At 56.3% G+C, this 24,618-nt stretch overlaps 12 protein-coding genes across 12 annotated transcripts in view; 5 read left to right on the top strand and 7 right to left on the bottom strand.

Moving 5' to 3' along the window:
• Window positions 1-121: 121 nt before the first annotated feature.
• On the top strand, window positions 122-1,879 carry K489DRAFT_310919 (uncharacterized protein; the record flags this gene model as incomplete). Its single annotated transcript, XM_033600738.1, has 2 exons — window positions 122-348; window positions 424-1,879. 2 exons carry the CDS (start codon window positions 122-124, stop codon window positions 1,877-1,879), a joined length of 1,683 nt encoding a protein of 560 aa, XP_033464380.1.
• Window positions 1,880-2,001: 122 nt separating this feature from the next.
• K489DRAFT_13486 (uncharacterized protein) lies at window positions 2,002-2,728 on the bottom strand. Its single transcript, XM_033599069.1, has one exon. It carries the CDS (start codon window positions 2,535-2,537, stop codon window positions 2,124-2,126), a length of 414 nt encoding a protein of 137 aa, XP_033464381.1. The 5' UTR covers window positions 2,538-2,728; the 3' UTR covers window positions 2,002-2,123.
• Window positions 2,729-2,918: 190 nt separating this feature from the next.
• On the bottom strand, window positions 2,919-5,372 carry K489DRAFT_310686 (alkaline phosphatase-like protein; the record flags this gene model as incomplete). The annotated part of the gene is made up of 2 exons (XM_033600725.1): window positions 2,919-4,974; window positions 5,047-5,372. 2 exons carry the CDS (start codon window positions 5,370-5,372, stop codon window positions 2,919-2,921), a joined length of 2,382 nt encoding a protein of 793 aa, XP_033464382.1.
• A 2,773-nt stretch (window positions 5,373-8,145) lies between these two features.
• Window positions 8,146-12,424, bottom strand: K489DRAFT_366515 (uncharacterized protein; the record flags this gene model as incomplete). Its single annotated transcript, XM_033602787.1, has 6 exons — window positions 8,146-9,077; window positions 9,148-11,104; window positions 11,410-11,438; window positions 11,850-11,935; window positions 12,004-12,346; window positions 12,379-12,424. The coding sequence occupies 6 exons, from the start codon at window positions 12,422-12,424 to the stop codon at window positions 8,146-8,148; spliced, it is 3,393 nt and encodes a 1,130-aa protein (XP_033464383.1).
• Window positions 12,425-12,440: 16 nt separating this feature from the next.
• Window positions 12,441-14,375, top strand: K489DRAFT_375437 (uncharacterized protein). Its single transcript, XM_033603687.1, has one exon. The coding sequence runs from the start codon at window positions 12,836-12,838 to the stop codon at window positions 13,949-13,951; it is 1,116 nt and encodes a 371-aa protein (XP_033464384.1). The 5' UTR covers window positions 12,441-12,835; the 3' UTR covers window positions 13,952-14,375.
• On the top strand, window positions 14,026-14,401 carry K489DRAFT_375438 (uncharacterized protein). The gene has a single exon (XM_033603688.1). The coding sequence runs from the start codon at window positions 14,099-14,101 to the stop codon at window positions 14,384-14,386; it is 288 nt and encodes a 95-aa protein (XP_033464385.1). The 5' UTR covers window positions 14,026-14,098; the 3' UTR covers window positions 14,387-14,401.
• Window positions 14,402-14,726: 325 nt separating this feature from the next.
• On the bottom strand, window positions 14,727-15,240 carry K489DRAFT_13523 (uncharacterized protein). Its single transcript, XM_033599072.1, has one exon. It carries the CDS (start codon window positions 15,121-15,123, stop codon window positions 14,803-14,805), a length of 321 nt encoding a protein of 106 aa, XP_033464386.1. The 5' UTR covers window positions 15,124-15,240; the 3' UTR covers window positions 14,727-14,802.
• A 37-nt stretch (window positions 15,241-15,277) lies between these two features.
• Window positions 15,278-16,243, bottom strand: K489DRAFT_13633 (uncharacterized protein). The gene is made up of 2 exons (XM_033599091.1): window positions 15,808-16,243; window positions 15,278-15,548 (listed from the first exon to the last, which is right to left on the bottom strand). Exons 1-2 carry the CDS (start codon window positions 16,089-16,091, stop codon window positions 15,344-15,346), a joined length of 489 nt encoding a protein of 162 aa, XP_033464387.1. The 5' UTR covers window positions 16,092-16,243; the 3' UTR covers window positions 15,278-15,343.
• Window positions 16,244-16,498: 255 nt separating this feature from the next.
• K489DRAFT_13614 (uncharacterized protein) lies at window positions 16,499-19,542 on the top strand. The gene has a single exon (XM_033599088.1). The coding sequence runs from the start codon at window positions 16,746-16,748 to the stop codon at window positions 19,392-19,394; it is 2,649 nt and encodes an 882-aa protein (XP_033464388.1). The 5' UTR covers window positions 16,499-16,745; the 3' UTR covers window positions 19,395-19,542.
• Window positions 19,543-20,092: 550 nt separating this feature from the next.
• K489DRAFT_427728 (uncharacterized protein) lies at window positions 20,093-22,103 on the top strand (the record flags this gene model as incomplete). Its single annotated transcript, XM_033608309.1, has 3 exons — window positions 20,093-20,354; window positions 20,421-22,022; window positions 22,072-22,103. Exons 1-3 carry the CDS (start codon window positions 20,321-20,323, stop codon window positions 22,101-22,103), a joined length of 1,668 nt encoding a protein of 555 aa, XP_033464389.1. The 5' UTR covers window positions 20,093-20,320.
• A 1,290-nt stretch (window positions 22,104-23,393) lies between these two features.
• On the bottom strand, window positions 23,394-23,881 carry K489DRAFT_13626 (uncharacterized protein). Its single transcript, XM_033599090.1, has one exon. The coding sequence runs from the start codon at window positions 23,771-23,773 to the stop codon at window positions 23,525-23,527; it is 249 nt and encodes an 82-aa protein (XP_033464390.1). The 5' UTR covers window positions 23,774-23,881; the 3' UTR covers window positions 23,394-23,524.
• K489DRAFT_13610 (uncharacterized protein) overlaps window positions 23,882-24,618 on the bottom strand; it is a 2,261-nt gene continuing 1,524 nt past the window's right edge. Inside the window, exon 2 of the mRNA XM_033599085.1 lies at window positions 23,882-24,618. Within this exon, the coding sequence (XP_033464391.1) occupies window positions 23,990-24,618 (629 nt within the window). The 3' untranslated portion in view covers window positions 23,882-23,989.

A 24,618-nucleotide genomic window follows, 5' to 3' on the forward strand; every position in this document is an offset into this window, starting at 1 on the left:
TCCCTCGCGACTTGGTGAACCCCAGGCACATATGCCAGCGATCAACGAGGGCCTGCCATCAACACCTGGTCTGAGCGATATCTCCAGGACGACCACGCGACCTCGCGGGTTCAGCAATCGCATGTCACGCTTACGCAGCAACACTTCTGTTTCACGAATTCCACGCCGGGCAGAGATCTACCATGATGAATACGATTCCGATGTGATCGATCTATTGGATCTGATTGATCCCGAAGTCCGTACAATCGGTACTTTGACGAATTTGCAAAACTCCCTCTTCGTACCCGATCTTGGTAGCCTGGTCAACCGTCGACCCACATATGACCTGACCTCTCGCCATGATCGAATGTCTCTACGGTCCGTCAAGGGTGACGAAGATCGTAAATACCGTTCCAGAGCGGGGACCCACGCGTCCCGCATGAGCGAGAGGCCTCGAAATGCGGATTCCACCCGTCAGGAGCGGGTCGAGATGGATGACCTGACCTCGGATCAAGGCCCTCAGCGACGGTTATCGATCGGTTCGGATCTGAGTGATTCACGGTATGCGGTCCTCCCTCATGGCGTGTCACTTGAAGGATGGAACGAGGAAGACATCGAAGAACTCAACGACCATGTCCGACATCTTCTACATTCCCGCCGAGAAGGGTTCAAACGCAGCTGGAAGGGCTTCAAGAAATACATCAGCCGACCTTTGGGGCTCTTTGTTTTCATCTACGCCACCTCGGTGACCTTGTTCGGTACCGCTTGGGTCTTTGCACTCATCGGTTGGATCTATGTGGGCAACGAAGAGCGACAGGACTACATCATCGACGTGATCGACAACGTCCTGGTCGCCTTTTTCGCGCTCATGGGCGATGGTCTCGCGCCGTTCCGCGCCGTCGACACCTATCACATGTGCTTCATCGCACATTATCATCACCTCACATGGCGGCTCCGACAGGAGAAGCAACTCCCCGAGCTCGTCGACCACAACGACCTTCCCGACCGGCATCCCTCCAGCGACGCCGCCACCCTCGAAGACACCATCGTCGCCGACATGGACAAAGGCACCGAGGAGGACCCCGCGCTCGCCGAATACTCCGTCCTGACCGCGCGGCAACAGAAACGCCTCCAGTACCACCAGGCCAAATTCTCCAAATCCCACACCTTCTACAAACCCCACGAGACCTCCACCCACCACGCCTTCCCGCTCCGCCTGCTCGTCGCCGTCGTCGTCCTGCTCGACTTCCACAGCCTCTTCCAGATCGCCCTCGGCACCTGCACCTGGTCCATCGACTACCGCGTGCGCCCGCAGGCCCTGACCGCCACCATCCTGGCCTGCAGCCTGACCTGCAACATCGTCGCCGGCATCCTGATCTCCGTCGGCGACCACCGCACCCGCAAGAAGGACGTCCTCGAACGCATGTTCCGCCAGGCCCTGACCGAGGAGGCGCTGAAGCGCATGGCCCGCTCGCGCGCCCGCGGCGACGTCGCCCTCACCGTTCAGCCCGCGCGCCTGCAGAGCGGGGAGATCAGCAACGCGGTCGAAGCCGTCACGGGCAAAGAGCTCCCCTCCTCAGCCCGCGCGGCCTCCGCCCCGGACGTCCGCAAAACCGGCTCCACGGCGTCTGATTCATCGCCCAAGGACCCTCATTCTTCTTCTTCTCCTTCCTCCCCCGAAACCGCTCCCCCGCCGGCAGGTCTCGCCTCGGCCAACACGTCGCATCCTTCCGCTTCGGCGCCGGACGTCCCCTCTACAAACCCAGCCGCTCACCAACAACAACAACAACAACAACAACAACAGCAGACTCCCATCCCCACCATCCGGGAGACGAAGCCGAGCATGGACATCGACCGGACCCTCGAGGCGGATCTCAAAGACAAGGACATGGCGCCATGAAACCCCAACAAAAAACAACATCGGTTTATCAGTGAAAACGAGGGGGGGATTGGACGATGGCGTCGTGTTGTCTTTCTCCTTTCTTCCCTCTCTTTTTTCTTCTCCCTCCTTGACCAACCAGCCTGCGAGCGAGCCAGCGTAGAAACGGCGTCGATGTCTTTGTGTTCCCCCTTTCACAGGACACGCATGGTTTTTCACTCGCACTCCCCCTCCCCCTCCCTGCCTGCCTCCCACCAAGCCATCGTCATATAGACTCTTCTTCGAAAAATATATATATATATACCCATATCGATCTTTTAATCTCTCGCTTCTCGCTCATAAATCCAGTTGAATGGCCCATGTTTTTTCTGTTGCTGTCGTTGTTGTCATCATGGTTGTTGTTGTTGTTTGTGGAAATGAAATCCAATCCCGTTTCGATCTCATATTGCTTTTTTTTCTTTCTTTCTTTCTTTCTTTCTTTCTTTCTTTCTTTCTTTCTTTCTTTCTTTCTTTCTTTCTTTCTTTCTTTCTTTCTTTCTTTCTTTCTCTCTTTTTGTTCTTGTGTGAAGAGTGAAAAAGTCCCTTTTGACAACAACCAAAAAAGAGTGTGAGTGAGAGAGAAGAATCGGAGAGAGAGGGGGGCCTTTGCCGACGAGGACACGAGGGAGAAGATCATCATACCGGAAAAAAAGGGTGAGGTTGAGGAAAAACAAATGAATTCGATATCAATTCTCGGTTGGAAGAGAGGTATCGATGCTTAGAACGTTCGTGCACCAACGGAGACGAGGGCGGTTCGACGGGTTATGATTTGTTTTCTGGTATTTGTTTTCCATTTCATTTCCTTTTTTTGGGGGAGTTGCGGGACGGAATGCGGAGAAGAAAAAACCCCCCATTCCTTTCTAAATCGTTAAGAGAAACAACCTGTATATATATGAAAATATCTAAACCACCCTTACTCCCCTGTACTCATAACCCTCTCTCCTCGCCGCCATAAAGAAGAAGAAAACTCCATGTGGGAAATGCACAGATGCGGAACGCCTCGCTTCATCGGATCGGGCCCCTAGCAGGCGTAGACCGGGTTCGACGGGCCGTACTGGTGGTATCCGAACTGCGAGCCGTACTTGCCCCAGTTGTCGGGCGCGGTCTGGTAGGGTTGGGCCGCGGCCGAGGTCTTGCTGGAGGTGGTGGAGGAGGAGCTGCTGCTGGAGGCCTTGGGGGAGGAGGAGGCGGCGGAGGCGGAGGAGACTTTGGCGGAGGAGGCGGAGGAGGCACCGCTGGCGCTGGCGCTGCCGGCGGCGCCGCCGGTGCGGGTGGAGGTCGTGGCGGCGACCGGGGTGGTCTTGGCGGTGGTAGTGCCGGTGGCGGCCTTGCTGGAGGCGGTGGAGGCCTTGCTCGAGGCGGTGCCGGCGGCGGCGGAGCTCTTGGTCGAGGCGCCGCTGCCAGCGCCGGAGCCGGGGCCGCTGCCGGGGTGCTGCTGCTGGAGGCTGCGGCTCAGACCGAGACATTCGGCCATCTTGTAGAAGACGTCGATGGAGTTGTACACGCCGCCGAAGATCTCGGAGCACGGGCCCTGGGCGAAGACGGGGACGTCGGTGAGGGAGTGCACGCCCTGGTTGTTGGTGGTCGGCAGGGTGCCGTTGACGACGAAGCCGGTGACGGCGTCGGCCGGGTTGACGAAGTAGTTGTTGGCGAGGTAGCCGGTGATGTTGGTGGCGGCGGCGCGGGGGCCCTTCTTGTGGACCTGGTAGTTCTCGCGGTGGTCCGGGTTGGCGCCGAAGCCCTGGGCGAGGGTGTAGCGGGGGTCCCAGTTGGAGGGGAAGTTGGAGTCGGCGTAGCGGAGGTTGCCGGTGTTGATGTATTGGGAGAGGCCGGATTGGCCGTAGGTGCCGACGGCGCGACGCTTCTGGCGGTCGTCGGTCTTGTTGTTGAGGTACTGGGTGTCGACGCTGCCGAAGACATCGAAACCGTGGCCGTGGTCGGCGGTGACGATGATCAGCGTGTCCTTGAGCGCGTTGAGCTTCTGGAGGTGCTTGACGGAGGCCTTGACGGTGTCGTCGAGCTCAAGAAGCTCGCCGAGGGCACGGTCGTAGTCGAGCAAGTGCATCTGCTTGTCGATGGAGGCGGCCTCGGACATGATGAACCAACCCTTGTCGCCGGCACGGTTGTTGAGGATGTCGATGGCCTTGATGGTCATCTCCTTGAGACCGGGCTGGTCGAGAGCGTCGGTGCCGTTGCAGGTGGGGGAGCTCTTGATGCCCTTGAGGTTGTCGGTGTAGACGTTGCGGTCGAGCCACTTGGCCATGTTGGAGGTGGAGAAGATACCGAGGGTCTTGTTCTTGTTGCTGGCAGCCTGGAGAGTGGTGTTGCTGTTGACAGTGGCGTAACCGGCATCACGGAAGACCTTGTAGTAGTCCAAACCCTGGTAGGTCTTGCCGCTGATGTTGCAGAACTGCTCGGCACCACCGCCGAAGAGGACATCAGGGCCGTTCCACTCGGTCCAGGTGTAGTTGACAATACCGTGCACGAAAGAGTCAACAACGGCACCGTACTGGTCACGGTCACGGGTGTGGGCAGTCAAGGCAGCCGGGGTAGCGTCGGCAATGAAAGCAGTGCTGACGATACCGACGTGACCCTTGTAGATACGGTAGAACAGCTCGGCGATGGTCTCGACCTTGGGGTCGTCAAAGGGGTTCGGCGAGGAGTCGGCGTAAACACCGAGGGCGTTGACGGATGACTTGTGGCCGGTGTAGAGCGCAGTGGCGGAGTTGGCACTGTCAGTGATATACGAGTCCAAAGAGTGAGTCATCTGGTGGCCCAAAACGGGGAATTTGTCCAGCTGCATCAGTGACTGGTAACGGCCGTTGACAGTCTTGTGAGCAATAAGACGGGCAGCGGTGATCATGTTGGTGGTCATGCCGTCACCGATGAAAAGGAGGACGTTCTTGGTTCTGCGGACCTCGCTCATCGAGCGAACCAGCCATGAGGCGGTGGTGGTAGTGCCATTGTAGCTGAGAGTGGCAATGTATTCACCGGGCTCGTAAAGAGCGACACGGCGGTAAGCCTTGGCTGCGACATTGACGACGGAAGGACGCTTAGCATCTTCAGCGAAGAGGTCCCTGTGGAATTTCCATCAGTACTCCATTCTTTTTTTTTCAACGGGATCGCGTGGGATCATGTGCGATACATACTCAAACCAAGTAAAGTTCCATGACTCGAGGCGGGGCTCGGTCAGGCCAAAGTACTGGGTAGCGTTCTGAGCCTTCGCGCCAGCCTTTGCAATGGTGAAGGAGAAGTTGGTGTCGGGCTTGCCGTTGGTGGCCTCGGAGCCGTTGACCGGAGCGTGAACCTCGAGACGGATGTCGAAGTATTGACCGGCAAGGAAGTCCTGCTGGTCCGGAGGGAAAATACAACCAAGCTTAGGGCAGGCACCGAGACGCTGGTAAGTCTGAGCGGAAACGATGCTGGATAACGAGAGGACGGCGGAGGCAGCGCCGACGATGCTGAAGGACTTCATCTTGATTGGAAGAAGTCGATTCTATTCGCTGGGGGGTGGAGCAACGATCGTGAAGACCTTGATGGACGTACATGAAGGGAACGACGGATAGCTCTCATATATATAGATGTTATGGACGCGGGCAAGTCTTTCTCTTCCCATAGCTTCCATCCCCAATGCTGAGGATGCTACCCCATGCAATGTCAAATCTGCGAGAGAGCTCATTACACCATTGCGGCACAAGATCGTCCTTCCAATATGCCTTGTGCCAGCCACCGAGCCGTCTAGGCTACGCGATATCCATGACATCGCTGCTTCTTCCCGCTCAGACCAGGGAGCCACGCCCGTCGTCCGGGGGGCACAAGGCGAGCACGTTGTCGATGGGACGTCAACCATGCATGCCGTTCATTGGCGGAGAGGTGTGGTATTCGTTCATCAAGGGCCAACACGTGGATGCCAAGCGGGGCGGGCGATGCTGTCACGGCGCTGCGTAGGGCCGGAGGGACAACCTCGATTGAACCTCTGCCGTCAGCCATGGCCGGGGTGGTACCGGGCCTGTGCAGGGTTGTGAAGCGTGTATTGCGGGCGGTGGAAATGCAGAGCGATCTCATATCGGGTGGATACCAACAAGGCCTGAAGTCTCGAGAGACAAGGGTCCAGATGCGCCGGCCTCTGCCAAGCGAACACGGGAAGGAAGGCCCTCATAGGCAACCTGCGCCTCTGCCAAGAGGAAAAGAAACTCTAGTGCTTGTTAGCAGGGAAAAGCAATCGCAAACGAGTCGGGTGTGTTGCGGTGGGGAGGTAAGTCTGCGCGAGGAAGAGGTGAAGTTCTGGTGAGAAGAACGTCGTCTGAATTAAGCACGTGGGATGATCCTCGTCTCCCATAGGCGTGAAGACGGCCGAACACGCCCACGCGCGAACTAATAGATACGCCCGAATAGTGCTTGGCTTTTATGTGGCGACGTGGTTTTTATTCCATGTCACGTCCAAAAAGAGAGAATCGGCCACCTGCATACGGCATACCCGTGGCCAACACGGCGAAAATGGCCATGCAGTATACTAACGGCGACAACCGAGAAAGAGAAGCGCATTAGAAGATTCCATAGAACGCCCGCCCGACATCACGACTGTGGTGTGCATGGGTGGAGGGAGCTATCTCAGCACTTACACCCAACATGACGGAATTGTCACCCAAACAGGCAAGAATCCTCATCGGTCTAGTATAACAAACCAAAAGGAAAATACAGACAGCAGTAATCACCTCCCCAATCGAGACGTACAGAGACATCCTACTATACATCACCTAGATTTTGTCTGCAACCCAGCTTGCTTGAAAGAACAGCCGAGACCAAGAGGAAGAAGAAGACGGCATGCAGTAGAACCAACCAACACCCTCCTCTCAAATGACCCTGTTGTTCTCTCGGGCGATTATCATAATCCCGCAGTTCCCGATGCTGTCCCGTATGTGTATCCGGCCTCGATGACCGACTAGATCGAGGAAGACGGACCATAAAGTCATCGCGATTCATCGTCGGCAGGTCGATTACATTCTGGTGCATCGAGCTCCGCCAGATCAGGCACAGGTACCCACACGAGAGGGAAAGAAAGAGGCAGAGCTGCAGTCTCGACTGCTGTGCATGAGACGATCATCGCCATGTGGGTGGTGAGAAAGGGCGAGACAGGCATGGGCCGATGCAGATCTCACGCATCTTGCGGCAGCGAGCATGACGGGTGGGGACAGGTACGGTATAGCATGGCCTCACATTGGAGCTCGATGATTCCGGAAGGTAGGTATGTTTGAAATATCAAAAGAGAAAAAAGATGAACAAGAAGCAAGTAATTTTGAATCAGGGTCCACTCCTCCCTTCTGGCCCCATTAATCTCTAAAACACCCTCTCTCAACAACAACAAATTCTTAAATGTCAAATCATCGTAGAATCAACTCGCAAAGGCGACCGAAAGAGACGGAGAGGATTGTATGCCGGGAAACCCCAAATCACACACGCACACACACACACATTCCGTCTGCTTCTCGCACCCCGCTACCGCGCCGTCGGAAATTAAATAAGTGGTCGTCATGGGTCTCATCAAAATCGGGTTTTCATCATGATCATCATAGTCGTGGGTCGTCGTGGGTCGTTTTCGTGGGTCGTGGTTCTCGTATCGTGCACCTTGTCTTTTTCTCCTAGCCGGCACCCAAAAAACGCCTCTCGCTCTGTTCGTGGTACAATCAAAAAATTACCACCGCCGTAGCCACCTTTGTTCCCCTTTTCCCGCTATTGGTCATAAAATTCGTGATATCGTAAAAAATTTAGTGTTCTTCGACGACACGCTTCAACTTTCTCTGATATCCTTGCCATCGTGATGAGCAGCGATGAGGAAGGCATAGGAAGAGAAGGGAAGGGTTGAAGATCGGGTCCAGATCATCATGATCGTCGTAATTAGGTGGAGACGATCGGCGCGAAGATCCGTGGAGAATGGTCAAACTTGCCGAAGAGCAGGTTTAAATATTCTGCAATTATAGGCGAGCTCGGCAAGCCTGTCTTCCATTTTGTGGAATGATCGCAGCAGGTGGAATGAGTATCGAAGCTGCTGCGACTGCTCGTCGACCGAGTCATGAGAGACACATACAAACGAGTGAGTGTTGAGCCCGGTCGCTATCGTGGACTGCAAAAAGGCGGAACGATTTCCGTCCCGTCGGTGCAGAAGCCGACTTTCCGCATTGCGTCCGCAGCACCGACCGCCGCTGACGCAAAGAAAAGCAGTCAATGTGGTGGTCTAGCCAAGGGAAGACTTATATAAGCAAAGGGTCAAGAGTGACGCCAGCCATTCCGGCCTCTGCGGAAGTTGTTTCTGTGGTGCTTTCCACGGTGATTTCAGCTACAGTGGCTGACTGAATTGTGGGTGTTGATTCTTCTGCATCTGTCGGGATGGCTGCGATTGCTGGCGCAGCCACCTTCTCCTCGGCCGAAACCTCATGGAGCGGCAAGATGTCACGCAGGGCATATCTCCATTTGCCAGAGTCGTGGTCTGCTCGCGGTGAGTCGTTCACGAACCATGCGCTGCACCGTCGGCGCCATGCTGTCTCTTCATCCTTTTGCAGCTGGATGAAGCGCGGTCCCATGTCGAATTCTTCGTGGACCTCGCCAACACCGGCAGCGGCCAGTGAGACTGGGCTGGCCATTCCAGCAATGGCAGCTGCTGCATCGCCTCCACCTGGGAGAAGAGGAGGGGCGTTCTCATCGCGGAGGTCATCAATTCCAGCAAATGCATCTTCTTCGTCATCGTCCTCGCCGCCTGAGGTCACCGAGGGACTCAGCTGGCCAGACGCGTCACGACCACCTTTCCATTTCAACCACTTCATTTGCTGTGGATCGTAAACCATGCCATTTTGAACTTGCACGTTGTGGCCGGTGTTATTGGAGGTGGCAATCTTGGTGATGAGTGCGGGTCGTGTCGGAGAAGCAGACTTGGCATTGTTAAACATGGTCTTGAGGTTGTGATTGTTGTCTGCGTTGCGACTGTTGTTGAGGCTATTGTCCTCGTCATGGCTTTCAAAATCAAGGTCGTCCGTGATCGGGATATCCATGTAAGAAGTCGCATGTTGTAGTCGGTGATGTGCGGTTGGGGTAGGAGTCTCCGCCGGCGGCATATCAAATTGCGCGAGTGTGTTCTCATTGCCCTCCCATCGAAGGGTCTGTGGGTTGTACACCATTCCCTTCTCACCTGTGAATCACGTTCGTTAGATTTACAAGTACACACGTGTTGCACACCAGTCCGTGCGAACGAAACTTACTCTTTGCGGTGCCATGGGAACCAATTCCCGAGATTAGCGCCGGTCGTCGACCTCGTTGACGTTGGGCATTCGGACTGGAGAATGGGCTTCGAGCGGCCACTTGTGCTTTCCAGTTGGTGGTCAGAGGTTGTAGAGGGCCTTCACTTCGAGGACGAGGGTTACTAGCCAATCTCGTCTCTCTCGCGATTCGGCTCGCGGCGGTGTCTCGGAGATAGCTTGGTGTGGGCCCTGTCGGAGTATCATAAAATGCCTTGGTGGGGCTTGCAGGAGTCCTGGGTGCGGGAGTCATCATGCGATCGGGCATGGCAAAATGTCTTCGAGATTGTTCACGAATGTCACCGCGGCTTTGTGTCTGTCGCAGGCCCACCTTGGACGTGCCACGAGATTGCGGCTCTTTGACGAAGCGACTCTCTTTCGTGTAAGACGTGGGAAGATCGTCAAAGACCTCCAGCTCAGAGCCATCGCCGAAATTCCTTCGGCGAGCTGGTCTGGTCAAAGTTCGTTTTGCAGCCGCTTCCCGAGCAAGAGCTGCAGGTGCGACGTCATTACGTTGTCTCGATGTCCGTGAGGGCGTGTCTGGGACCACTTGGTTGGAGAGGCGGGAATGGGATCGGAGAGGTGGCGACTGAGCGCCACGTCGAGCGTGATCAGAGTCTGACCGCAAATGCATCGGCATCCCTCTGTGTGCCGCAGTGTGCGGGGATTGAAAGCTGGATGAAGTGGGAGCCGCGTATGAAGGAGTGGGCTTGCTAAATGAATTGATGCTGGGTGCATTACGCAAGACCGGCATCGAACGTTTTGCACGGAGAAGTTGAGCGCTGGTCGTGGTAGGTTGACGACGCTCCCGCACGGCGGATGGAATGCCACTCTCAAAGACCGGTTCGAGCCGGGAGGAATTCTTGATTCCCGACACTGGCCGCGGAATGTGAGATCGGTTGTAGATGGGTTTGTCGGTGGGTTTGTCGTGAAAGTTAATTGTGGTTGCAGGTCGAGGTGATGAGGACGCCGGCTTGGCCGACTTGACTTTTAGATTTTTGTTGACGGTGCGCTTCCGCACATCGAGAACATCGGCGCCAGCAAAGTCAAAGTCGCCTGCAAAGTCGTCTGTTTCTTCGGCGTGGTGCTTGGATTTCTTGTGAGAGTTCATTGTGGCTGTCTGCTCGACTGCCGGGCTCGGCTGAGAGATATCGGACAGGTCGGCATCTGCGGCCCGCCGTTTCTTCAAGATGGCCTCGAAGTCCATCGGACCTTCTGGCAGCTCAAGACCGCCGAGGTCGTCGATCTCGCTATCATTCGCGACCGAGTCCAAGCTCGGACTCATCATGGATGCTGATGAGCTACGTGCACGAGTATCGCGCTTTGTCCCAGCAAATCGGATGCCTAAACTGCCCTCGAGATCGTCAAAGTCGTCCAGGTCGTCGCCGAGAGATGATGATGGAAACTCCTGTCGAGGTTTGAGTTTGAGAGGAAGATCGCTCATTTCGAGATCCCCATCCCAATCATCGTCTCGTAGTTTCTGTTTGGATTTCCGCTTCCCTAATCGTTTGATGGTCCCACCAAGGAGGGCACTAGATGGGATATTATTTGGTAGAGGGATTCCGGCAAGCTTCGCTGAGCGAATGGCTTGCGTGGTGCTGGATTCATTGTCGGGTTGTATGACCACATTCCAATCTTCATCGCCAGTGACGGATTCGGAGCGCAGGCTGCTCAGTCGTGATCGTTGTGAAGGAGCCGAGCCATGGCTGGTATGTGCAAAGGCATTGAAATCGCCTTGAAAGTCGGCGTCGTCGTCCCAGTTCTCGATGGATAAGGCGGCCATGGTTGCGACCGGCCGTGGAGGATATTGCACGTCGTGCTGAGGGTGAACGTGTCGTCGCCGCAAAGCCGAGACGTCGGCATGCGCAGCAGTCGCAGAATGCTGCCCGAAGCAGGAGAGGAAAGGTCGTGGGTCGAAGCGCTGTATGTTGGTGTTTCGGACGACAGCAATGTCCCGCCCACAATGGTGTATTCGGTGGCAGAATTCTCTCTCCTGGGCCTGCATGCAGGAGGCCGGCAGTTTGCAACGAGCGGTCGGACGTGAGGTGGTTGGGCGGTTTCCGCTAGCAAAAGGTCACGACCGCACGGACTTCTTGCGTCGATGACAGGATGCAGGCTGGTCAGAAGTCGCGACCGGAGACGCGCACACGCGAGAAAATGTCGATTTCCTGTTTTCTTCACGCAACAGGTCGGAAAATTGGTACTGCGTATCTGTCAAGTACTGACTGGCAGGTCCGAGTTCTCACTGTCAATTACTGTGCATGTCCAACATCACATCCTCTGTGCGTTGAGTGCAAACCACGGCAGTAGTCATGATAGGTGATGAGACGCCGGATTCTCGGATCTGCGGCGTCGCGTATCGCTGAATTGAATCATGTGACGTCGCGTCGATTTTGAAGCTCTATGGACATGCAGAAACTCACGAGGATTTTTACAGTCAGATTTGCGTGCAATTGGCACATCTATCCATGAATGTCATCGAAACGACTTCATGCACTCCCGCCATGATTTTCCGGTGAACGATCTCGTGAGACTTCTTCTACCCGTTGTGTCATGATCGTGTTCTGCTGAGGGTCTCATTGTTCACGACAGTCCGGGCGACCATTGAACAAGACCACGACTAAAGGCCCCTTGACCGAGTCCGGGACTAATGTACGTGGACGTACAGTAGAGTGATGGATCTTCTGCGTTGTTCTTGCGTCTTAGCCCCACGTCAAACCAGATCTGTACCAGCCGCGCCGCCCGCCATACGCTATAAGTGGAGACGAACACCAGCGATATCGTCTCTCCCCGTTCACGCCATAGTAATACTGAACTTACGGGAATGCATGCATGCAGGGAAGTCGGGGCGGAGGAAGCGGCGCGTACTCGCCTGTCCATCGTCCTTCTGCTCCTCCAACCGTTTCCTCACTGGTATGCCTGCCTTTCCTCCCTTCCTCCCTCGCCCCAGGCACAACGACAACGATGAAAAGCAGGGAAAGGCTTGCGCCATTCTCGCCGGTTGCCAAGTGTGGGCTAGGTAGACCATATGCCTTCGACGTACTGTAAAGAAGATACTGTACTGCATACGTGCACGTGATCTGCGAAAACCCCCGTGGACACGATGAGCTTTCGTCGGCTGGGCGAACAGGCGCAGGGATAGGCCAGTAGCTCACTGATGAAGCTGCAACGCGTACAGCCAGATCTGCAACACACGTAGAATACCAATGCGGATCTGTAGCCCATCGGCCAGATTCTGCATCCTCACATGAGAATGTGAATATATCGTCTTTTATTAATACGGGCAAGCCAACGTTGTGTTTCAAGTACTAGGTAAGAACATTGGTGGAGAATTGCGTCTGGTGGACAGGCCTGCGCTTGTTGCATTGTGCCGTGCCCAAGGTGTGTTCAAGCAGGCACCAGCAAGGCATCAGCGTGCACACGCGCAGTCTGTCTGTGACATATGCGCAACACGCTTTCACTGCCACAAATAAATATTCACAACAACCTCATAGCCAATCGCCTAACGAACTTTGCTCATCGTCACTGAATATAACAATACTGGGACTGTCGTCCGTTTTGGCTCGACCCTTCTTCGCCCTCCAGAACCTTTGGCTTCAAAGTGTCAATCGCCAGTGGAAATCACCCGCCACCTTGTCATACGCCTAACACGATGGACCGTCCGATCATTCGTCGTCTAGCTCGCATTGACGGGAATCATCAACATTTACTTCTAAGTATCACTCAAACAGGCTCTTCACTGCTGGACTTGAAGCTCGTCGCGACCGATCACGAGCATCTATATCACGGAGCTCTTCTCGACAATGCCATCAAGTCACTACAAGCGTCAAACTTTGACGGTCCATTGAACGAATGGAAAAGCATTCTATCGCATTCATTACTACAGACTCGACCTGAGGATATATCACCGGATCAATACTCCGGCGTCGAAGCGGTTGCCTCCATCAGTAAATCAATTGTAACAATCACGATTCGCAAGAAAGTCGGCAGTATCACCCAACGACTCGGAGAAATCAAGCTGAACGAAGATGACGAGCGCGAGGAAGTCGCTGCTTTTGAGTGGGTGGACGCTGCGGTGGCCACGTCAGATGATCTACGTCGTCAGCTTGAGAGCCTTCAAACTTCCGTCACGCAACAACAAGAAGAAGTCGCCAAATTGTCGGCACAACTAGATGAGCTTGTCAAGGCCAAGAAAACCCATGAAGAAGGGCTACTTCGCAAATTTGCTGCGTTGTTGAATGCCAAAAAATCGAAAATCCGAGATCAGCAGCACCTGCTTTCACGAGCACAGATCGACCCGGCGGTCGCACAAGAGGTTCAGACCTCACGGGCATCCGCCACGCAATCTCGAAAGCCGCGCCGACAACCTGGGGAATCGGGAACAAATAAGCGCAAGGCCAGAGAAGAAATCGTTCCGGCTTCTGACGAGGACATGGACGATGCGACAGGCGATCAAGACCTAGCAGACGATGTTGATTCGGACGAAGAGCGTCAGATAGAATCCGGCGAGGACGAGGATGCGACAGAAGACGAGGATGAATTCGAGGCGAGCACTTCCATACGGGCGAATAATCCTCCCGCGCCGAGTACAGATGCGAACACTAGTGGCCAGTCGCAGGGGGACACCGCGGTACAAAGATCGATCGAACCATTACCACCGCGTCGGGGACTGCCTTTTCGTAGAAAGTCAGAGCAGGAGACCTCGACGCGAGGCGGTGATGGTGATGGTGATGGTGATGATGACGACGAAACGGAAGACGAATTATGATCATGACAGTCGATCTGGAAGTAGAATGTATAAATCCACACACGTTCTCACCCGGGACGATATAACAAATAGACGTGAGGGATGCATTAAACGACATTGATTGTATATATTGCAGCCAAGTACCGACATGATGAGCTCCAAGGAGAGATGCCTGACACGACCGTCTATCGCCATCCCATGTACATATGTTTCCGAACGCCGAACACCGCTTCGCTTCGAATCGTCTATCATATCTTCCGGCACACCATCATCAACGATCACTCCACCAAACTTCATCACCACCATCCCATTTTCGATCCCGGGAAAACGGCACCCGGGAAAAAAAGCCACCCATCGAAAACGTACTGGAATCCTCCCATCCATCAAACTGGTCAAACTCTCGAATTTCTTCCCTCCCCGAAATTTCCGTCCCAGCAAACCGCGCTCCCTCTCTGATCGGTCCCGGGGGGGAAGGGAAGGAAACGTTTTCCGTCCGGATGGGAACCCTCCCCCCCAACCATTTCATCGCGTTTTCCCATGTCGTGTTTGTTATACCCTGCCACGCGCGCACGCAATACATTTTTGATGCTTCTGTGTCGAATTTATATCATGATATGTGTAAGTTTATCTGGAGTGAGAACCACCTGCCGGATTTGTGGCTCTCTGTCGTGTTGCAGTGCGGGTCGGCGGCGGATTTGATGGGATTTGATGGGATTTGATGGGGCGAATCGATGGGCCGCTTGCTTGTTGTCACGGGTGTCGTTCATTCCAAGTCCTCTCGGCTTTGACCCTAGACGCTCTCCCTCCCTCGGGCGATATGGCATGTTGTACACCTACAGTGGGCAACGATACAACAGTGGCTTGAAAGATCACTACGGCCTCGAGAACATCTCCCACCAGCATGGCGTGGTCACCCAGGTCAGTTTGAAAGACATGGGCGCCTGGGCTAGGGATGGAAGACATAGCATCGGGGTCGTCCCCGGGCCGCCTTGTACGGCTGGAGGGATATCATCGATGGTGCCTCCTCCCGGATTCGGACAGGCCGCAACAATGAACGCTGACCCGGAGATGCCACACGCTGCTCCTCCATCATCACCTCTCGGCTGCCCGATAACGGCCGGACCTGAAGATGAGCGGGAGTGTGCGTGTGTGTATCCCTGCTGATGGGAATACTTGGCTGCTGACAACGACATGCACTGTGGTGGCCGTCAGACAGACGGAGCTGCCGAGGGATAGGTGGAGGATGATACTCCGATCGCATTCATCATGACGATGGTTCTGCGCCTTTCTCTGTAGACATACATATAGACATATAGACATGCATGCACGCATGCATGCATACCGTACCTGACTGACTGACTGATCTTACTCTACATTTCGAGCCCGGATCGCGAGTTTGGCACGCACAATCCATCATGAATAACAACAGATCGGCAAAAGGGCTGGAGGAGAAAGGCAGTGGGAGACGAATTCGGGAAGTGGTACAGATGGTCGTTGGTGAACCTGAACCGCAAAGCTCTCACAGGACAGTGAGTAGTAGCGACTGTACTTCTCCCTACCTTCTCTCGCTCTCCCTCTCTCTCTCTCTCTCTCTCTCTCTCTCTCTCTCTCTCTCTCTCTGAGTGTGTGTGTATCTATCTGGATACTGTAGCATGGCCTGTGGAGATGGTGTTCTATCTGTGATGGTGTATGTATTGTATGTATTGTATGTATTGTATGTATTGTATGTATTGTATGTATTGTATGTATTGTATGTATTGTATGTATGTACTGGACTGGACTGGACTGGACTGTATACATTCTTCTTCTTCTTCATCTTACCGGCGTTCATCATCTCTACCGACCTTCCACCTATCCCGTCCATACGTCTACAGTACCTCTCTCTCTCTCTACCTGTTCCGTTCCGACTCCCTCCCCTTCCCATTCCAACAACAACAACAACGACTCCTGTCCACTCTCCTTCCACTCTCCTTCCACCACACCGCAACTCGCTGTTTTCGAGTCTGAACCTCGTCCTTCCCTCCGGACCGACATCTTCACGGCTTCCAGCAATCGGGATATTGTCCGCTGGCGTACTGCGGAGCCTCAGCCCACCAAGCAGCAATCCGCCCCCCAACCCGAACCGACCCGGGAGCGACCATCCCCCATCCATCCAATCCATCTATCCATCCATCCACATCAGAGACAGATCGACCGCACGCGCGCGCGCCCACCACTGCCTAGGGGGACGACAACTACGCGGCTTATTGTCATTTTGCAGTATTCCAAGGTTGTTTGTTAGCACTGTAGGTACATGACCGCCCGCATCTCATGGATTGTCGTCTTCCCACCGGTGGATCCAGTCTCCAGTCTCCGGTCTCCAGTCCAGTCCCGCCCGCTTCGTCGTCTCCGAGTGTTCCTGCCTCGATGAATTGAGTCCGACGCGCTAACGGTCATGCGACAAGCCAGCGCCCGTTGCGGCTGTATCACAAGCGAACTCTATCTTCATCAGTCGTAATACCTACTACTACTGCTACTGCTACTGCCACCACCACCACCACCACCACCGTGCAGTACTCGACAATCCCGACGTATCTCCAATCCCCGTCACGGCATCCCACAACGACTCGTCGCTCCTTCATCACCCTCGTCGGCGGTCGCGACGGAAGTGCGCCTCGCGTTCCCGCATCGCGCGCACCAATCTCCGCCCGACCTCACCTTCACCACCACCCGCAGCGATACGAGTATCGCACACCAATGATCCCACCGTACTCGGCACCCGCTGCGGCATCGCTGTCGCAACCCTGTTGGTGACTGACACACCCGTCCGAGGACAATGCCAGTCGCGAATCACGCTACACACGACAAGCCAACTGCTCCGCCCGCCTCCAAATGGACCCCGAACAAGCAGGAGCGAGGGCTGATCGATGCGCTCGACGCCACGGTCGATCGTATACGCAAGGTCACCGCGCCCGACCCGTACATGCTCACGATCCCGCAGCACGTCGAAGATCGGTATCGTCACGGTAACGTTCACGTCGCGGACGCCTGGCTCGCTTCCACTCCCTTTCGGCGCAATGAGGAGGAAGTCGTGCAATATCAGACCTTCGTCTTTCATGAGCCGAGCACCAACATGTTTGTACAACTGCCCAATCGGCCCCAAGAGGTTTCAGTCGCGAACTCGACCTACAGTCGTCCGAAACGTACCGATGTTGTGTCGGCCGGGCCCAAGAAGACCATCAGCTTGGATGCGTACAAGAAGAAGCAAGCGGCAGCCGCAACCACTCCCGAAGGCGAGGCGGCGCAGAGCAATGGAACTCCCGGCAAACCTCCGGCAGTCAAGGGACCTGTGGAGAGGATCAAGGCTGAGAACGAGGACATATTGATGGCGGTGGGCGACGACGAGGAGCGGACGACACCAGTGAAGAAGACTGCTGCCGCGCCGAGCTCGAAGTCCGTGCCGGACATGAAACGGAAATGGGAGGACGAGCAAAAGGCGAAGCCCGACTCGGGACGTCGGGTTGAGGCGCATCAATCGTTGGAGGACACACCGATCGCGAAGAAGGCGCGGACTGGGAACAATGCGCCGGTTGAGAGTGATAGCAAGGCACGGCTACCGATTCCACCAAAACCCGTCTCAGCGCAGAATCATTTGGGACAACGCGAGAGTAGGCTCAGGGCCAGCGATGTGGTTCCGCGAGGCTCTCCAGGTCTGCCTCCGAGGATATCGCCGAGCCTCATGCCGACCAAGCTATCTCCATTGAACGCACTGGGCATCACTCGCGACAAAAGCGATGCTGAGAATAACGTTGCGATCCCCCCGCGATTGTCTCCTCTTCTACCGGCAAGCATTCGCAAGGCGTTGGAAGCCAGGAAGAATGCTGCGCGGAATTCCAAAACTGCATCGACCATTGTCAAGGACAGAGAAGGCAAATTGACGCCTGTCTCGACCGCCGGTGGCATTGAGAAGAACAAGACCGCAAAGAATGCCACACGCCATGTCTCCCGTACGGGATCGAGCTCTCCCGTAGAGGCCTCCAAATCGCATCCCACCAAGGAGCTGGAGACTGTGGCGGAAGGTGATGTTGCAGAGAGCAGGGATGTCAAGGCGGAGGTCACGGAGGAGTCGACGTTGCTCGTGCGACTGAAATACAAGAAATCGCGACGGGAAGATATACTCCGCATCTTGAAAATGCGACCCCGGGCTGCCAAAACCCTTCCAAGCAGATCCTGGGAGGACGGCGAGATTGTGGAGAACAGCAGCAACGATCGTCGTGGCGGCGGCCCCGCACGTCCCGACGTGTCGGCCAAAGGCGTCGCACAAAAGGTCGGGCCGACGCAGAAACGTCGAGCCCCGTCGGATGAGAGTCCCCCTGTGCCCGATGCGAAAAGTACAAATACCGATGCGGCGGCCAAACAGCGTCGACGACAGCAAGACGCGGTGGATCACCCCCCGGCTGCCAACCGGCAACCGTCCACCCCTGCCCGACACGGCCGCTCTTCACCCCTGCCCGGCCCTGCAAGCACACATAAATCCCACGCGGCCGCCAACACAACCCGCAGAGATCTCCTCTCGGCGGCCGCCATGAAACGCGAGCATTCACAAGACAGCCTGCTCGCGGTGGCCACCCCTCCCGCCTTCTCCACCCCAAACGCGAACCCTCTCGCCGGCGGCGGCACCCACTCCCGCCCGCCTTCGAGCCACCCGCAAAACACCGTCCCGAGCTCCACCACCCCGGCGACCAAGACCGCCAAACAGACCGCCTGGGACGCCGAGGTCGCCCGCCTCTCCGCCCTCGGCCGCGAGCTCAAGCACGCCGCCACCGCGCACGCCACCGCCGCCGCCACCACCCCTCCCCCCGCCGACCGGGCCGTCCAGCAGAAACTCGCGGCGGTCAAATCCCTCGAGAGCGTGCTCGCCTACTTCCTCGCCTTCACCGCCGCCGACCAGTCCTGCATCACCTCGGACCCGCGCCAGGCGCCCCTGCCCCGCCCCTGGATTACCCTCCGCGGCTTCTTCCCCCTGGTCAAGCGCCTGACCGACCCCTTCCCCGCCCTGTCCGGCCTCGCCTGTCACCTCGGCGCCGTCTTCACCGCCCACATCCTCGACCTCTACGCCACCCACCCCTCCCTCTCCGCGGACAAGGCCGGCGCCTTCCCCCGCGAATCCGCCCTGGAATACCACGCCCACCTCCAGCAGGCCCTGCGCGAAGCCGAATCGAAGCTCGACGTCGACACCCTGGTCGAGAAACTCCCCCGCACCTGGGCTAACCGCGCCCGCCACACCGCTTCCTCGGCGGCGGCGTCGGCGGCGGTGAACGACCCGGACCTCCACACCCCGGGGAGATTCTCCGGCCCGTATCGCCTGCCCATCTCCCCCGCGGCCTCGCCGCTCCGCGCCGCGCGCGCGGCCTGGCATATCCTCGGGGAGTGGGCGGAGGGGAACGGCGTCGTGGGGTACGAGATGCGGTTGAAGTTGGGTTAGGGGGACGGGGCGCTCACATTTGAGTGACGATGATGATGACGGGGATTTTTCTGGGAAAGTCGGCTTCGGGCGTCCTGTGCTTTGGGTCTCTCTGGAGGGATCGGATTGTTTGCGGGGTGGATTTTCCATTGGGTTGAGGGGGTTCTGTTCGGGTTTTTCTTGCTTGCTTGCTTCATCGTTTTTTTGATTCGTTTGGTTCTTTTCTGGTACTTTTGCACTTCGCGTTTGGGAACGGGCGATTTTTTGGAGGCTTGGTTTGAAAATGATCTAGGAGGAGAGTGTCTCAAGTGGGAGAATGGGGGAGGATGTGGTTTTCTTATTTCTATCTGATTTCGGGGAGAAACAGGGTGGTGGTTTCCACCCTCGCGGTGATGATGTTGCGTACCTTTACCCCCCAGGATGGTCTTCCTCCGGGCTGAATCTTTGCAGGAATATTGATGATTTGGACTGTCGTGTTGTCCTTCGCCTGTTTTCACTTGCTCCGATATATCGGTGGCTTACGTCTTGGGGATGGCCGCTGTCTATCATCTACCTATTGGTGTCGTGGTTGTCGTGTTGTCATCAGGAGACCTCTGATAGGGTTGGGGTTGGCTGACCCTAATACGTCAACTTCCAGCCGTGGACGAGATGATTGTATCAGGGAAGCGTGACGTTGAAGGGCATTTCATTCCATCTATCGCTTCTCCAACCTTGTGGTGGTCGTATTTGTTACAACATCATATTCATTGCATCTTCGCCACAACGATACTAGGATGGACGTAAATAGCGATTGCCTGGCCTTGCCGCTATCGAACGAGAAAACACGAACGAATCCGCAAACACCAGCATGAGCAACTTCAACCTTTCCAACAATTCCTAACCAACTATCGATGAACATTGCTTTCCGAAGCCCATGAGAAAATAAAAGACTCGACATTGCCGCAAAGATGTATATCGGCGAGATCCCGGGGATGTACTTTGGTAAATCATTACATCTCATCTGGGCACCACTACATCGCGAGAGACCCACTGACAGATTGCGAACAGATAAAGAAAGACAGAAGTACTTCTCCATTCAAGCCGACCGCAACAGTGTCTCCTCGTCGGGGAAGGCTTCCAAATACTCCAAATCCCAGGTGTTGCGCGAGGAGCGACTGGTCAAACGCCAGAAGACTCAAGATGACCACCGGTCTCGCGCACGCATTCAGACTGTGAACCATGCTGCCGCTCTTCGACACCCTCTCATCGGCGGTGCAGGGCTGTACAGGGAGCTGTCCCAGCGTCCGTACGCGCATAGCCATGCTCAGCGAAGCGAGGCCGTGCTAGGCGCCCTTCAGGCGAAATCTTCACGAGTCTCCGACAGCGATGGCTTCGTAGGTCGAATCACGCATATGCAGGACATCCCCGACGCGAACGTGACGGTCTTGATTCGCCAACGCGGCGACCGCACGCGCACCACGACCTATATTGGCGGACAAGACTGGTTCCTCCCGACCCGGCGGCGACGGCAGCAGCAGTTCCAATTACCCACCGCCACCAACACGGAGACTTGCGTGGGTGAAGTGTCGGCGCTAGCATGTACCATGCAAGAGAACAAAGTCTTCTTCGTCCGCTGCGACCGCAGTGCCTCGTGGACCTTGGACACGCTCGAATATGATGGAGAACCAGGGACAGACCCGCGCTCCGTGCTCCGGGCTGGAGACGACCGCTTTCAACAACGTCCCCGGCAAACAACGATTAAGCATCAGGATTACGGCGGTCACTCGTTAGTGGACGTCAAGTTTCAGCCGGAGTCACCGGGGCTATCATGGGCCATGGCGGGATCAGAAGGCGTGGGAGTATATGATATGGAACGGATCAGACGGCGAATAAATATCCCTGACATCTCAGAGGATATCCGCACCTTATTTTTGAAGGTCCACGATGATACGGAGGCTACATCCATATCCTGGCTCGATCCCCGGACGCTTGCCATTGCCGTGGTGCCGTTTCCCAAAGATCCGGGTACGCAGCAGCAGCAGCATACCAGCAGACAGCATATCACGGCCGGGGGCCCGCCACACGGACGACGGAGAAGACGGAATAACCACAGCACACCAACCAAACCTGTTCACCTCCAGGATCACCACAGCGAAGTCCGCCTCTGGGACATTCGCAGCAACGACAGCAGCACCCGCATCCTCCCCTCCTCCCGACTGACCGGTCTCTCCACGATCAACTTGCCATGCGCTCCCCTCAACCCCAGCGCCGCCGTCTCCCCAAACCCCCACCTCCTCCTGACGGCCAGCACCAGCGCCATCTCGCTCTTCGATCTCCGCTTCACGAAATCCTCCCGCCCCTCACACCCGGCCCCCCTCACACCACCGCAACCCACCACAACCCCGCTCCTCACGATCCCCCACGCCACCCAGACCCCCCAGCTCCCCCTCGCCGTCAACCCACGCATGGACATGCTCGCGGCCGTCGACCGCGACGGCCACATGCAGGTCTACTCCCTCCGGACCGGCTCCTGCCTGCGGACGCTGCTCCCGGAGGACGAGGGCGGCGGACCCTCCCCGCTCGGCGGCGGCGGCGGCGCGCCGCGCTGGACCGAGGGCAGCTGGGGCGCGCCGTACCTGCAGGTCTGTGGCGCGGAGGGATGGGTTTACAGTTGGATCGTCCCCGAGGAGGAGGGAAAGAAAAAATTAATCAAATCAAGGAAGGCCGAGGTCACGGGAGAAATGGATGTAGAGCGGGTCTCTCACGGTTGTACAGTAATCAGCAAGTGCAATGAAACCTCCAGGGTGCCCACCAAGGGGTTAATTTTGTTATTAATTTTAAGTGCTTTTTTGCTTTTTCTTCTTCTTCTCCTTGCCCTGGGCATACATAAACATAATTACAGCAATCTTCCTCCTAATCTCGTATAGGAGGGAGGGAAAGAGAGAGAGAGAGAGAGAGAGAGAGAGAGAGAGAGAGAGAGAGAGAGAGAGAGAGAGAGAGAGAGAGAGAGAGAGAGAGAGAGAGACTCGACAGGGGACAGACAGACAGGCAGGCAGACAGGCAGACATATGGAACAAGCATGGATTCGATCCATCGCCCGCCAGGTTGAAACCTCGCGAAATCTCCTCGACGACGGGGATGATGGTCAAATGACAATGACATCCCGAGTTCCCACGAGTATGTTTGACAGAGAAGTGACCACCCCCCCTCCCCCTCCCTCTGAAATTCACATGTTCCTTCCTGCCTTCCACTCGCACAATCTTCTTCCTCTTCTTCTTCTCCTTCTTCATTCCCCATGCAGCTCTCTCCGAACAGCGAAGAGGAAGGAAAGGAAAGAAAAACAAAAGGAAAAAGAATACCCAGGTATGAAGAGGAGCCAAACGAACATTGGAGACCCGCAACTTCCAAAGACAAACCAGAGGGAAGGAAAAGACGAGATGAGGTGAGGTGGCTGATGGGCGGATGGGTATCTATTCTTCCTTACAAAAACAAACAAACGACAACGGCAACAGTAACAGTAACAGTAACAACAGGAAATCTTCCCAAAAAGAAAAATCCGCCGAAACACAGCTGATGTGATGGATGGCCTGGACAAGACGGACACGACCCACCCGTTGATTTCAGTCCATTCCTTTCCTTCCCATTCCTTCCCTTCCCTTCCCGTTCCTTTCCTTTCCTTCCCATTCCTTGTCTTGCCTTGCCTCTTCCCTTTCCCCCTCCGTCCTCCCGGCGCATCATGAGATCTCCCTGAGCCGAGAGAAGCCCGCGCCCATGCCCGATGCCCAATGCCCGAAGCCCAAAGCCCAGGTCGTAGACGGCGAGGGGGAAGAAATTCCCCAGCGGAATGTATCCACAGGACACGCGGAGATCCCGAAGCGAGCAAAAGGGGAGGGGAAAAACCATAGAACCATCAAACAGACAAACAATAAGAGCACAGCAGAGCGGAGCGGAGTGGCGGCCCCGCGGGATGATCGCCACGGTGGACGGACGAGGTCGCTCCCATCCCATGCATCCTTTTGAGAGAGCGTATAGGGACGATGTCGATGTCGACAGCGCGGATCGAGGTGGGTGTTTTTTTTCCCGGACTGGAAAACAGTTGGGGAAAAGAGAAGGGCTGTGATGTGAGATTGAGATTGAGATTGAGAGATTGAGAGATTGAGAGAGAGTTAAAATTATGGACGGGAGATATTGAAAAAAGGGCGGTGTGTGAGAGCAGAGAGAGAGAGAGAGAGAGCAAAGAGAGCGTGTGGCTTCTGTTGCGCGTCGGCGACAGAGGCACAGATGGAAATATCGCGGCCACAACAAAAGGACCGGAGGAGCGCGGAAAATGGAAACAACACCTGGAACAAAAAAAACCGGAAAAACTCCGTGTCGTGAAAGGGGGAGTCGTGGCGTTGGACAGGTGGGTCTGATATCCTCATGTCTGGGAGATGGTTGGTGTATATGTGTGTGTTCGAGGATTGCCGGAGCGGGAGGGCGATGGGGAAAGGGCCCGAAACCCTCCCCCGGGCAAGCGCAAAAGGATCGCAGGAAGGGAAAATCCTTCAGATTCAATCGGTCGGTCGATCCATCGAATCGTGTCGACTTCCTTATTTTCCCGCTCCGTCTCATATTTCCACCCCTCGTCTTCCTCTCCTCTACCGCATCATCGTGCCCATGCCTCTCGTGACCTGCGAACCGTCCGCGCGGCGGTACCGCATCTTGCCGACCGCCATGGTGGGGTCCATCTCGGCGGCCTCGTCGTCGGGGTCTTCGGCGTCGACCGAGGCGGCGGATATCTTCGGGTCGGTCGGCGCGTCGTGGTCGACCTCGAGGGCGCCGGCGCCGGCGGGGCGGGCGTAGGCGGAGGCGGAGGGGACCTGGGGCCGCTCGCCGTTCTGCAGGCGCGCGGCGGTGACGTGGCGGGCGTTGAAGACGCGGCCGTAGCTGCGCTTGTGGTGGTCGGGCCGCTTGCCGGCGGCGGCGGAGGAGATGGAGGCGCGCATGGAGCTGGGGTCGAAGGTGCCCTCGTCGCTGCCGCTGGGGGAGTCGTTGTCGGAGGGTTCCAGCAGGGACTCGTCGACGGCGAGCGGGGGTCCGGTCGTGTCGATGGTGCTGTTGAGGGATGAGGTCGAGGCGTTGGCGTGGGCGGGGGGCTGGTATGCCCGCGACGAGGCCGAGGCGACGGACGGGGCGGGCGAAGGCGCCGGCAGCGGTGGTCGGCTGGCGTAATGGCCGGAGTGGGCGTGGGCCGACGGGTAGCCGGTCGGGGTGGGCTGGCGGGGGG

The sequence above is a fragment of the Dissoconium aciculare genome (assembly GCF_010015565.1).
Source record: "Dissoconium aciculare CBS 342.82 unplaced genomic scaffold K489scaffold_1, whole genome shotgun sequence".
NCBI classification, from domain to species: Eukaryota; Fungi; Ascomycota; class Dothideomycetes; order Mycosphaerellales; family Dissoconiaceae; genus Dissoconium; species Dissoconium aciculare.